Source organism: Lonchura striata, chromosome 4, assembly GCF_046129695.1.
Source record: "Lonchura striata isolate bLonStr1 chromosome 4, bLonStr1.mat, whole genome shotgun sequence".
Lineage (NCBI taxonomy): Eukaryota > Metazoa > Chordata > Aves > Passeriformes > Estrildidae > Lonchura > Lonchura striata.
In genome coordinates, this window is record NC_134606.1 from 4161420 (window position 1) to 4175754 (window position 14335).

Below are 14335 nucleotides of genomic sequence, written 5' to 3' on the forward strand. Positions count from 1 at the left end.
TTTGTCATTAGAGCTGTGAATGTGAAAGCTGACTATGAGTGTAGATATAATTAGCAGGAGAATCCGCAGTAGCTCAAGATCATCCATCCCTCTAGATGAGGGTTTCTTAAAAAAAAAAAAAAAAAAAAAAATATATATATATATATATATATATATAGGGTAGAAAAGTCAATTTTTTTAGCAAGTCTCTGGTGAGCTGTGACTAGGGTAGCTAAGAAATCCAGCCCAAAGAAGTGGTGGCAGAGGCACAGCGCAGGAGCTGGGCAGGCAGAGTGATGGATGAGGACACTGTGCTCCCAGGGGACAGGGAGGTGTTGGGGGAAATGACTGGACACGTGTGTTTGGGGAAGCGTCTGCTGGGAAAGGCAGGGCAGAGACAGAGATGCTGGGCATCTTCCTTCAGTCCCTGCTGTTGTCCTTGCCACAGCCCAGACGTGGGAGGGGAAGGCACGGAGAAATCTCATTTCCCATGTGTGCACAGTGCCCCCCTTGCCTTCTCACCAGCTCTCATCTTCCCTTTCATCCTGTCCCTTCAACCCTTCCTTTTCTCTCTCCTGCTGAATGGAGCTATTTAGTGGTGTACCCTCCTTTGCAGAAGCTGTTTCATCCCAGCTTGCATAGTTTTTAAAACTGCTTTCTCCACCCACCCTCAGTCTTGGTTTTTCATCTGTGCTGCTTCTTTAGGTTAACCATCTTTACAAAAGGAAAAGGCAGAGAAATCCAGAAACACCCTGAGTTTGGTTGCCATTACTCCAGTCTTTCCTCTTATCTTTTGTCTCCTCTTAATTTCATTATTATCACTGCTATTATTATTATAATAGCACTAGAAATGAGCTTCCTCATTAAACACTCCTTTTTTGCCATTCTGAATACCACTGTAGAAGCCGGAGGGGGGAGGAAGGGGGACTCAGAGAGTCCTTTTGCTGTTAATGCAGAATGAGACTCACACAAGGAACAAATGTAGTCCATCTCAAAAGCAAATGAGGGTTGTTTGGGGTTTTTTATCAGCACTGAAGAAGATTATCAAATAGACTCATTTCAACTACCCCTCAATGCCTTAGCCATGAAAACACTGAGAATATATTAAAGCATACAAAAATGCCTTTAGGGATGGTTCATGGTCTTTCTGTGGCACAGGTAGGCAGGGAGCTGGATCAGCCTGGTCCAGGGCAGCCTTGCTGTGACCACAAGGAATGGGTCATCCCTTGGGCTCACCCCCTGCAGCACCCAGACATGGCAAAGGAGGGAATTGGCACCTTTTACAGAATTTCTTTGTATTTTATATTTTCAGGCCAGAAACAGAATGTGGTACATTAGCATTGATTCTGTGGTTTCATACCATTCTTTTTAAAGTAGTACAGAAAGGAAGGAAAAAAAAAGGCAGAAAGGAAAAGAAATCATCCCTTATATACATTCAAAGCATACACAGCAACAGTTCCTTCAGCACTGGGTGCACTGTGAGTGGATATTGATGTTAGCAGCAAGAGAATGCATATTAGAGATCTGTAACCCTGGTACTGCTAACCAGCTTCAGGAAAGGTAGTTCTTTTGCTTGTCTTTTACCCTGTCTTGTGTGCAAAAAGACAGTTAATTTTTTTAAAAAAATAATGTTAATTACCTAATTATAAAAGGGAGATTAGTCCTATTAAGTGGAACATCAAGAAGGGAATATTTAAAATATTTCCCCTCCTTTGATATTTCCCAAGTATTTCATAGACAAAACATTGTTCACAACTCACCCGAAAAGCATATTTTTTTCCTTTTTTTCTTTCTTTTGATTTTGGAGCCATTTAATAGGCCAGAATAAGGGCGTCAAAAGAGAGGGAATAACTTATCTCTGGGCAGTTGTTGAACACGAAATTTGGAAGAAAGAATTGGGGAAAATCTGTCCCTGCAGTTGCTCTAAATGCAGTACAAATATAATAACTCTCTATACACCAATGCAAGTAGCCTGGAGCAGGATGAATAACTGGATTTGCAATAGCTGGATTGAAGGGACATATAGGCTCTTTTATTTCTTTATTACCCAAACATATTTCATGTAAAATTTTCAGCCTGGATGTGGGCACCCTGTGGAGTTCCTTCATGCCACGTAACAGCAGTGACACCCTCTCTTCTCCAGCAAATATTCAGAGGGTGTCAAGATCTCCAGAAATCCTCTGGAGATCACCAGGAGGTTGTCTCTAGAAGGGATTACCCTTAGAAAAGATTTCTGCATGAGGATTTTGAAATACATCCTTTAATAAGTGCTGTGCTCTCCATGGAGGGATCCATCCATCATCCTGCTCAGGGTGGCAAGCCATTGGTGGGCATCACCTCTCCCCAGGAGAAGTGGCAACAGGCAAACCCCAAATCAGCTCCCACTCAAGAAATCACTGTGCCTTCAAAGAAAAATGCTCTGTTCCGTTTCCTTGGGCTGTCAATGTGAGATGCATGGAGCACAGAGGTGAATAAATTCCAAAGGCAGAATTGCTCACGTCTTTGCAAACATAACTGGAGGTTGCTAACACCAATAAACAGCAGGGATGACTCCAGAGGGGTGCAGTCACTCGTGTGTTTCAAATACAACCCACAAAAATTCTAAAAATACACGGAAATACAACCACGGGATGATTGTTTGTTGGTATCAGGCTTGTCTCAGGTTCACAGGGGCAAAACCATGACTGCACCAACACATTTCCTGATAGCAACAGGGGGTCATTATCAAAATAAAGCCAGTTCATATTTTGTTTTATCATATGCAGACAGTATTTGAACAACCTTGTTTGATTTTGGAACCTTCCTGGCAAGTGGCTGTAACCAAGTGCTGCCTGGGGGCCTGGGGAACACATAGCCCAAAGTTAGAGAGCCAAGTTTTCACAGTTAAAATCCCTGTTGATTTCAGAGAAGGGTTTAATGGGGATAATAAATACAGCTAGGCCCTCAGTTAGCATGGCATAAAGTACTTTTGCTTCAAACATTGTCAAGAACCCAGGGAAGAGGGGCTCTGTACCTTCCCTCTGCCCCTCCTGTTAGGTTTGTACGTGCACACTCAACCCCTCAGGTCACTTGGGAGTTTCAGGATGGATCAGGCCCTTGTGGGCTTGAGGCACAGTGAGAGAAATGTGCATTTGTTTCAAGAGAGAAAAGCCTGGGTTTAACAGTGCTTGCTTGTTTGAGAGCTGTGGGTGAATTTGCAGTGGCTTTAGGCAAAAAAAAAGCAGTTGATTTTCTTTAAATTTTCTGTGAAACTGGCCTCACCCAGTACATAATCTCATTGCTTTCACAGATGACATTACAGTCTCACTGAGTAAAAATTTTGCTTAGGAGACTATTCTTTATGTTTTATAATAAACAGTATGAGATGTACCAAATAGAGGAAAATAAGTTCTGACTCCTTAAAAATAGTTTTAGTCAGAAAAGAAATACAAATTTTACTCTTTACATTTAAAATTAATGGCTAAAACCTGCTATTCAAGAAAACAAATTATTTCTTCTGTGCCTGTTTTTCTGCTTTATAAGCCTGCTGTACCCTTGGAAGAGTAGATAGCACTTTAATGCAATGAAAAAGGAAAAAAAAAATCTGTGTTACATTGAAATACATGTCAAATTTTGGAATTCCTCCTCTCTTGGTAGTAACCTGAGGATAGAGAAGCATGTACAAAGCCCAGAAATGTCACCCAGTTCATTATCCAGAACATTTTATTTACACGTAATGCTGTAGGAAGAAAATTTCAAGATGCTCTGCCTGATGTTATAAAACTCCCTCATCGTCAATTAGTGTGAGAGGAGCTGCTGAAAAGATCAATCGGTTGCTTGTTCACATTCTTGAATGAAAAACCCAAAATACAAGGAAAGGAAGCCTTTATTTAAGGGCAGTCAGATAAAACAGCTGTGGGGTTCTACATCATGAAATCACTGCTTATATCCATCAATGCCATTTTTCAGTCCTTGGTAAGGAGGGTACATTTGCCTCCAGCCTCTGCAGAGGTTTGGGGGTTGTTTTGTTAGTGAATGGTGGTGGAAGGGAGGGACACGAGCTGGGCTTTGCCAGTACTTTACTACAAGACCCAGAAGGGTGCTCTGAAAACTCTCTGTCCTACCCTGACAGTGGTTTTGCTCTTGAGTTTCACCACTGAGACCCAAATAATTGCTTTTGCTCTTCTCCGTTCACCATGGCACCACAGGGCACAAAGTGAGGGGGTCTTTGCTTGTGGTATAGCTCAAAAACAAGCATAAAATGGTAAATGCAAGTAAAAACCCTTAAATTTAGCATGTTTTTGGGGTTTTTTTTAATATTAAAGAAAATTCTGTAGAGCACATTTTGGCAGTGCTTCACTTGTTTGGGTTTTGTTGGTTGTTTCTTGCTAGTGAGTCTTCACAATAGCATCAGTTTTGATACAAAATACTTTTAGGGGTTATAATGCAGTTTTTATGGATCTTACAGCAACTAACAAGTGAGCTGTACTTAAAAATCCTCAGAAATCCTGTCCTAGTGACACAGTCAAAACTTCAGCCTTTCTGAGCTGCTCTGGCTCTTTATACTGACGTCCAGTTAAAGGTAGCACATTAACAAAAATAGAATTCCAGTGTCATGCTTCATATCTTCAGCAACATGATGCACATGAATGTGTGCTAATTACAATGGGAAGCCACCTGGGTCATTTTAAGCTTTCTATTTTATGTGGCTTCTTTGCTCCTCGACTTTTCATTTCAACACTCAGCATGGAGAGGTTAAACTGTTGCATTTTGTATACAGGGAACCATCCATGTAATATACACCAGTCTGTAAAAACTGTAAATGCTATTTTTTTTTTTATTTTAAACAGTTTCCTTAGTTTACAAAAGATCAATAATTGGTACCTTTTTTACACTGTCAGATTCCTGAATATTGACAGATCTTCAAAGGGAGTATTAGCATATGAAACCTTAAGATTGGCTGTCCTGAAGGTTTTTAAGACACGATAAAGCTAAAATATCAAGTCTCTCGGACAGCCCCTCTTAAACAATTTGGGTATGGGTGCACGTCAGAAATCACCAGGAAAGCCCAGCAACCCCCCCCCCCCACCCCGTGCCACTGTCTGCCTGCACGTTGTTATTTGGTTGCACACTGTTTAAATCCCAAAGGAAAATCACACCTCGCATTCCCTCGCTGGCTGCTGGTGACAGGAGCAAGATCCGTACTCATTAATGATCACCAGGGCTCCCTCAATGTGGTTGGGTTTGTAATCAACATAATACTCCTGGGCTGACATGGCAGCCATTTGGTGCATGGTCTGTTTTTGCTTCTGCTTCCTGCGCTGTGTGACAAAGCACTGTCTCAGTTGCCTTAAGCCGGCTGGGAAGCACTTCCAGGAGACGTACAACACCAAAACCACGATGAGGAAGGAAAAAATCAGTGCCATGGTGCCCGTCACCACCTTGTGAATCTGCACGGCGTTCTCGGAGTTCTCGCCGGGCATGGTGATGGTGACGGCGTACGTGGTCCGGTCCTCGTCGCCGTCGGGCGCGTCGTAGGTGGCGGTGGCCGAGCCATAGCCCAGCGTCTGCTCGCTGTTGTTGGTCACCGGGGAGAAGGTGTTGACGCTCGTGGGGTCGACGTCCTCGCACAAGTGGAAGGCGTAGACGGCGTCCAAAACATCCTCTCCCTGGGCGTACTCGGGGGTGGCACAGAGCAGGTTGCTGTCGTAGCGACCCTGGAAGTTGCTCAGCCAGGAGGCCAGGGCGCAGACGTTCCGGCTGCAATCCCAGGCGTTGGCGGAGAGGCTGATGCTCGTGAGGGACTTCCAGGAGTCGAGGACTCGGGAGTCGATGTAGGTCAGCCGGTTGGAGTCCAGCTGCAGGGATTTGAGATGAGGTACACTTTCGAAAACGTGAGGTTCGATGTATTCGATTTCGTTGCCGGAGAGATCCATCTTTTCGAGTTGCCATATCCAGTCCAAAGTGTTTACTACGATGGTAACTTTATTCCTTCGCAAGCAGAGGGAGTGCAGGGAGATGAGCCTGGGAAAATGGGCTAAATTCACTTTCACCAAGTCATTGTGCTCGAGGTGCAGCTCAGTGAGTTTGAACAAGCCAGCAAAAGAGTTTCGAGCCAGGCTCTTTAACTGATTGTATCCTATGTCTAGAAACTTCAGGCTGCGACAGTCCTGAAAAATTCTCACTGGCACAAACTTGATGGCGTTCGACCGCATGTGCAAAGTTGTCAGTTTTCTCAGCCCGTGGAACAGGTCAGGCTCCAAAGACTGCAGGTTGTTGTATGATAAATCCACACTGCGCAAGTTTGGCATGGGGCGGAAAGTGGTGTTGGGCAGTTGGGTTATTTTGTTGGAACTCAGGGTGAGCTCCTTAACTCGCCGCAATTTTTGAAAGGCATTCCCCTCCACTGAGCAAATGTGATTGTGATCCAGATAGAGCCACGTGAGCTGCATTAACCCTGTGAACTGTCCATCATGCAGCTCTGAAAGGCTGTTGTACCGCAGAGACAAGCCCATCATGCCCGACAGGTTGCGAGGCATCTCTGTGAGATTCAGTGATTCACAGTACAAAAGCCTGCCCTCACACCGACAGAGCTGTGGACACCCACTATTCACAGCTGGAAGCATTTTAGAAAAGATACCCAGCGTACACAATATCAACCCCGGGGGCTTCCTCAGCAGCCAGTTTAAACAGAGACCAATAAGAAGGAAATCCATTAGCAAGAATATTTCCAAATATGCTTGAGAATGTCCATTGAGTCTTTTCAAATTCTACATCATATTTTATTTAAGGGAGGAAAAAAAAAAAAAAAAAGGCAAACCAACGAAACAAAGCCTGAAAACCAAAGCAAAACAGCAAACAGAACAAACACAGAGGCAAATATTTCACTTTATAGCATGCAGGAGCTGTGCAGCATTAAAGTTCACAGACATTCAAAGGTAAAATGATAGTGATTTTGTTCATGTTAAATGCTGCAGCAAAGGAAAAAAAAAAAATCTTTCTTCATGAAAGAATTTAATTAAAAAGTGTCTTACCCACCCTTTTCCAGAGAGTGACAACCTCCATTCAGTTGCTTCCTTTGTGTTTGGACTAATTATATGCAGAGCTAAAAAAGACCCCTCTGTGCTACAAATTCAGTCCCTTTCAATGTTGTGCAAGGCTGGCAAGCTCACAATGTCTCACTTCGCTTCTGCTCAACGAGCGAAAGGCTTGTCCAGCTAGCTTTTGAGCTGCCTCCTAGGACCTGCAAGTTTCAGAACTATGTACATGAGCTTGATCTTCTCCTTCTCCCTCTGTCCTTTCCTCTGCAGTTAACACTGTGGCGTGAAAAAAACTCCAAACTCTTTACTAACGACTCCACAGGATTTGTCAATCTGTTTAATGTCCATCATTTGCAACGACCATGGACCGGCACAACCTTTACTCCAGAGAGCGGTTACCATTCATTCACAGACCGGCTAAGGGTCGCTTTATTTCCCATTCTTTGTTCGCTTTGCTTGTTAGGTGATGCTTAGAGCAGAGAGAGACAGCAAGAATCCCTTCCCTTCAGCTGAGCAGTATGTTGCTAGAGCATGCAGAGGCACCCAGTGTTCACTGAGTGTCGTAAGCTGCTCATGATTGTACGCCTGCACTGTGCATCTCAGACATGGGCAGATTGAAAAGGGGTGGGCATAAAACCAACATCGGAGCGAACCAGGAAAGTAATATATGCTCTTTGATGAAATGGAAAATACTTTAAGCCTATCTCGCCATTTCTCAAACAGGCACGCACACACAGCCGCACAAATCATCAAAAGCGAGGCAGTGCTAAGTAGGAAGCTTGAGAATTAGGATTCTTTCTCTCTTTTTTTTTTTTTTTTTTTTTTTTTTTTTTTTTTTTTTCCTCGGATGCTTTTGTTTAAAGTCTGAATTTATAAGCTATTAGCCGGGAGAGGGAGAGACTCGATTACTTGGTTTGGGAAGGAATATGTAAACCAGTCTCTTTGGATTGCTTTTTCTCTCTAATTCCGATGATGAGATTTGCTTTTTGGTCTTTGGGTGGGGGGTTGAAGGGTATGTGGGGGGAAAATGTGTTTTTTTTTCTTCTGACATTGTCTAAATAGAGCATGATTTGAAATTCTGTGCATTCTTTCTCATAGAAATGGAGCCTGAGCTCTGTAAATAGGAATGTCTCATTTCATATAAGCTTTAATTACATTTGGTCTTTTTCCATCCTGCATATTTTGTGTGTTCAGCACATGCTTTTCCTAAAGGCTTTTTTTTTCTCTTTTTTTTTTCCTTTTTCTTTGCAGTGTATGCTATAGCACACAGAACTCAAATTCTAGCAGCATAAAGATTACTGTGCTTTTTGAATAAGATCAATGCATAGGTTGCTGTGAGCGTGTCGGCAGCATGCAAAGAGGGGGTTTCAAACCCCATCAGTTAATAAGTTTAGCAGATCGTGCTGGTTTTTGTTTTGTGCACCAAGAAAAAAAAAAATCTTTGCTGGATAATTTGCAGTCTTCATTCTCTATGGGAAAGGCATCATCAGTGATCTCTGTAATTTTTACTGACTGAAAAATGAATGGTATTTCTGTCAGGAAAACGCTGGCCATCTTTTCCTATTATGAAATAGAATCTCAAGCCCCTGTGCTGGTGAGAGCGATCGGAGCTGACAGCTCCCAATTCTGCATCAATACCCAATGAAGAAGTTCCACACGGACACACGGATTTAGCATGCAAGGATTGCAGAGGATCGTGCTGATTTTAAGTGGACATCGGATGCAAAATGCTGGAGGGACAGGGCAAAAACAATGTGTTTGCTTTCTTTTTCACAGCTGTGTTAATTTGAAAGAAATACCTTGTTTTGGAGGTGTCTGTTGCAGAGCTAAACATTGTGTTTGAGTGTGGCTGCTGTGAGTGTGTGCTAGGAGAGATCAAGGAATGCAGTAATTTGATGCAGTAAAAGTTGCTTTGCAGAAGTCCTGGCAAACTTAAAGCTGTTGTGCATAAAAATAAAAATGTGTGAAGGAGATTCATTACTAATGGATTTGCCAGAAAGAGTCTTAAATAAATTACAAATATAAACCATTTAAATTGCAGTTTCAGAACCTGGGGGTCAATGTGCTTTTATGCTCCCTGTTCAGTTTATTTACATTTTTCTGCTCTTCACAACATTTCAGTGGTCTCAAAGCAAAAATGTGATGCTTTAATAGTATATGAACCTCATCTATGTTTTAGCATTTGTGCAGGAGAGCTGAAGGTGGTTTTCCTCTCTCCAGATAATGCAGTTTTATTCAAAGCAGGCTGTTTATGCAAGTGTCCACTGGTTGCAGTACACCTTAATTTTGTTTCTCGGTACACAAAAGCAGGAAGGAAAGCAGTAACAGAACTGACAGAAAAAGCATTGAAGCAGGAGAGACTAAAAAACCCCATACAAGAATATATTCCAGATTGCCTTGATGAATATTTTGGTGCAATTAGCAGGGGAAAAAAATTAAAGGATGACTTGAACTTAACAGACACTGAAAAAAGCTTGAAAACAATGAGATTATGTCCCTTCAAAATCTACAACCCTGGGGGAAGCCTTAATGCCTTCTCCCCTGTAAAAATTTGGGGAGAGGTCTGCAACTGTAGCCCTGAAAATTTCAATTATCTCTTCAAGGAAAGCTACCATTTTCTGCAAATCAGATAATGATATGGATCACTTAGTTACCATTTAAATGCTATGTGTAAAGTCTTCTTCTAGTAGAGATGAAGCTCCCTGATACATCACCAAAGAGCTGATTTTTTTTTTTTTTCACTGCTTCTTGTTATCACCTGGGATACAGCTTGGATCCCAACCAATGTGCCCATTCCCACTCTGGCATATAATCCATTATCATTTGGTTTTCAAAGGCAGGAATTAGAGCAGACAGTAGCAAACCTATATAGCAGCAGCTGGAAGACTGACAACCAGAATTAGGGACCCAGAATTAATGGCCCTAAGTGCACTCTCTCAGAGCTCTAACAGAGGGCTGTTGAATAAGAAACTCTGCTCTTACCCAAAATTTGGTTGTAAAAAAGAAACCAGGTACTCGTAAAATGAGAGACCTCAGCATACGTTTGAGGCTGTGATGTTGAGGCACAGTTGTGACCAAATTCAAGAACTGGGACATCTGAAATTATCTTTAGTAAATTGGTGTCCTACTGTATTTTTGCAATGTACCCTTTTGGCAATCAAACCAGGAATCCACTTTGAAGATGATTGTAATGCAAAAGGCTTAATTTCCACTGTCTGAGCTGTTATCACAGCCAAACTGTTAAGTTTACACATTTTCTGAAGTTTCAAAGCCTCTGGCAAGTCTCTATAAATTAGCAGATTTAAATTAGCTTTATTAAATGTGCTATTATAAAACATTTTAAGAATGGCAAACTAAGTTTGTATGTGTTTAAAGGAGCTTGATTAAATCAAAGTAAAGTAGGTTACAAGAAGAGCAACATGAATAAAGTTTTAGAAAGTTTAAGTGGAAAGCTCCTTCTTGTAATCATGACAAAGATAATTCAGTGGCAGCAATGGTCAGAATTGTTCAGGATGGAAAAGAAAAACACTTTTTAATATATTTGCTCTACATACTTTTTAATATTGTGTTCAGATTAATCATAGAATCATCAAGATTGGAAAAGACTTTTAAGACCATCCAGTCCAGCCATTAAATGTCCCATACAATTAAACTGGCCTCAGAATATTTTAATTCTTGCTAATCCCTTAGATATTCCTTTACTGTTTGTGCCTGGATATTTACCTTACCTTAATTTGCAATCCAGGACAGATGGGGTGAGATCAGAATGTGGCTGCTGATGTCTATCTCTTCATATACAAGTCTTTTAATAAATTCTCCACCAAAATACAAAAAGGCAAAACAGCCTATTAAATACTGAGTATACTTCTTCCTTTTGGCATTTTCTGAGTGTTTTATATCAGAATAATAAAAAGCAGTGCTTTTAGTGATGATTTTCATTTCCTTTCATGAGTGGAAGGACTCAAACCTTGATCTTGGGTAGTCTGTAATTTTCAAGTGTGCTGAACCATGGCATTTTGCATAAAAGAAACATTTAAAAGCAGAAAAAGGGGAAAAAAAGATATGACCTAAGGTAAAGCAAACTACATCTGTTTTTTCTCTTGTATTTCTCTCTTGGTCATCCTGAACATTTATTGGCTTTCCCTTCTGTATAAAATTTAGGATTTCAGCTGATAAGAAGTCCAGTTCTATAACGTGTCTGTTTTAGCAGATATAAAAATGGGTAACCTTATACATGATTTTGACCAAAATAGTCCTGGTGGCTCCAGATGTCATTAAATTCTTACAGTACCTGACAGACACATGGGATTTGTAGCTACCTTTAAATCATAGATGTTCTTATGTAAATGACCTTTTTGTTTTTGACAAGGTGATAAACATTTTTCCGTCTCATTGCACTTATTCCATCCTCATCAACCACATTCACTTGCAGGTGGTCATGCATAGCTCTAGAAAGTCACTGACAGACGAGACCCATGTGCAGAATTGTCAGTGCAGTGCAGAAATGTCAGTTTTTAGGACAACGTATCCGGAGTATGGATATCTCTCCTTCATTCATGACTGATAGACTATTTGAATAAGCTAAAAAAATGACTGACTCTCTTAAGTATCTGTGAAAATACCTTTGGATTTCAAGACATGATGGCAAAACTCTTGACAGTGTTACTGGTTCTGAATGGTCAGGGGTAATGGGAAAAAGACAAGAAGTAAAATTATCCTTTTGTGCTTAATCAACATATGAAGATCATGCAACATCCTGGCTAGGCAAAGGCCAGTGTGTTACTGTCACATTACCAGATTGGTGGAACTTCTGGTTTGCAGGAAAAATGAAAATTTAAACCTTGGGTTTTGATTAACCCTTGCTAATTTATATTTCTAAAAGTGTCTTAGGAAGTCATGGAGGAAGCAATGATTAGTAAGTGTGGAATGCAATGGAATGCAATGATTAGTAAGTGTGAAGGTTTTAGTTGGTCATATTTGTTTGGAAATCAATTAGTTCCACCTTCAGAAGTGCTAAGTGAGACACTTCACAAAGGTTTATCTCAAGACCTTCCCAAATATTTATGGAGGTACCAGCAAAGGAACTGTAATTAATTTCCTATTCTCTTAAAAGCAGAGAGGGCCACAGCTTATCCACCCTCCTGAACCCATCTACTGTGCCCTCTGCTACTGTTGATAGATCATCTGTGAGGGTTATTTTTTGATAATCTCTGGTGCTAAACAGTATTTTATTTGTGCTTTGAGACTCATTTTGACTGAAAGGTTCTGTTTTCTGTTCTTCCATGGATGTTGCTTCTCCCAGATGTTACACCTGGGGTTGGTCAATTGGCTGGTTGGTTGGTTGTTGATATATTTACTCAGACTTGCCAAGAGACTGGATGAAGTGACAGAATAGCAGGATTGTTTAGGACTGTGAAAAATCCCCCCTGTAGCCAAACTAATTATGGCCCTAAAACCATCGTGTTTTACCAGCATTTTGTGTCCTTTTCCAGAACAACTTGTATTGCTTGGGAAGTTGTGAGGTCTCACCTGCGGATGCAGGTAGCACCATGCTGCAGAGAAGTCATTGGAAATACATCGGGATAACCTTCCTGATGCAAAACTCGTCATTCTTTTTACCAGTGGCAATACCTTGAGGGGCAGTGAACACTTTCTAGATTTCCAAAGTGTAGGACATATGGAGAATTGCGAGAAATTTATGAAATAAATTATTAAAAGCAAGGATGAACAAGTTAAAAGCTGTTCCTGGCAGTCTTCTGGAAAGTCTTTTTACAAGTGGATGAACTGCTCTTGGAAAATTTTCCCAGAACAGAAAATCTGTTCTCAGCATTAGACAACCAGTTGTTCTTATTCCATTTCTTGTGCTCATTTCCAAATGTATTTTAAAGCACAGCCACAGAAAATACAAAAAACCCTTCATGCTGGCCTTTGTGGATACATTATTTCTAGAAATACAGGTTAGTTATGAAATTGATGCTGGTAGTTTGAAATTGAAAAATACTTTTATTGAGTCCTCTTCCATCACATAGAACACCATTTGAACTGACTCCACAGAAAAATAGAATCATAAAATTGGAGAATAGCTTGGGCTGGAAGTGATCTTAAAGACCATCTCCTTCCATTCCCTGCCATGGAAGGGAATATGGGTATTCACAGAAAAAAAACCCTGAATATGGGTGTGTATTCCAAACCCATATTCTGAAGGGAAAACTCAGGATAAAATGTGTTGAAATCCTGGTTGCGTGTGTATTGCTTCTTACAGGGAGATTAGAGGGCCTCTGCATCATTAGCTCATAGACAGAATTAATAATGCAGAAACCAGGTTGAAGACTCATATTTCAGAGAGAAGTCATTGTGATTTTTGCAAGCTTAAAGACGATGGTTTGTTGACTACCTGCAATATTTATGGTTTCATTACGTTTTATTTGCAACTGATGTAATGTCTAAGAGAAATAGTCATGGGTCAGGAGTCTCAGAAGGACATATTTAAAGGCATAACAAAAGATAGTCATGCCTTCTAAAAAAAAAGAGAGAATAACCTGACCTTCTTTTTTTAAACCAACTTAAAAATACTCAAGGCATTTCTGAAGAGTTTATATGGTGGAGGAGGTTTGTGTGTGGTGTATGTGTAATCTTAGAAACTCAGCTTTGCTCAACAGCTAATTTAATTTTATAAGATCCAATGGCAGTCTTTGAAATATGCATTCCTGGCTCTTGTTTGGTTTTGTTTCAATGTATTTTGAAGAGTTTTCATGTCTTAGAATGAGAAACATACAAAGAAAGCAAAAATTTGTGTTACTTTGTTGCTCTTAATAAATATATAGAGGCATACCTAATTCTACTAACATATCCAAACATATCCTGAATTTTCCAAGGTTTTAGAAATAATATGCTAAATACATCCTCAAAATCGGTACTGTAGTGTGAATGTAAATTACCCTGCCATTATATATGTTTTTAATGGTGAAACAGCAGATCTGGGGGGCGAACAGTAACAAAGCTTTAGGGTTCACTTCAGCTGTGTTTCATAATCACATTCCCTCTCCTACTGCTGTACTTTTAAATCTTTAATATTCCTGTAAAATGAAGAGCTTATTGTTTCCTAAGACTCAATTTATATTTTAAATGAGTGGAAAGATGTGTAATCAACTTGAAAAGGCAGGAAAATATCATCCTGTTTTTCAAGATATAAGACATTTTATGGAGTGTTTTGAATTCTGGAGACCAGTTTTAAAGACTGCCTGGCTTAGTTCTGCTTTTTTTTTTGGTTTGTTTTTTTTTTGTTTTTTTGTTTTTTTTTTTTTTTTTTGTAGTGCAAATTAATTATGATTTGACAA

At 40.4% G+C, this 14335-nt stretch overlaps 2 protein-coding genes across 8 annotated transcripts in view; one reads left to right on the forward strand and one right to left on the reverse strand.

Annotated features, from left to right (window-relative positions):
- CTNNA2 (catenin alpha 2) overlaps positions 1-14335 on the forward strand; it is a 465423-nt gene that overhangs the window by 302140 nt on the left and 148948 nt on the right. Inside the window, exon 1 of one of the 7 annotated variants that reach the window (XM_021535752.3) lies at positions 5730-5836. The exons of 4 other annotated variants lie outside the window; for them this stretch is intronic. The gene's annotated coding sequence lies outside the window, so the exon portion shown is untranslated. Of the gene's footprint in view, positions 1-5729; positions 5837-7545; positions 7769-14335 lie in introns of those variants that run through there. 2 more of the 7 variants (XM_021535750.2, XM_021535751.2) reach the window with 2 other exon arrangements.
- Positions 982-7463, reverse strand: LRRTM1 (leucine rich repeat transmembrane neuronal 1). The gene has a single exon (XM_021535755.3). The coding sequence runs from the start codon at positions 6672-6674 to the stop codon at positions 5112-5114; it is 1563 nt and encodes a 520-aa protein (XP_021391430.1). The 5' UTR covers positions 6675-7463; the 3' UTR covers positions 982-5111.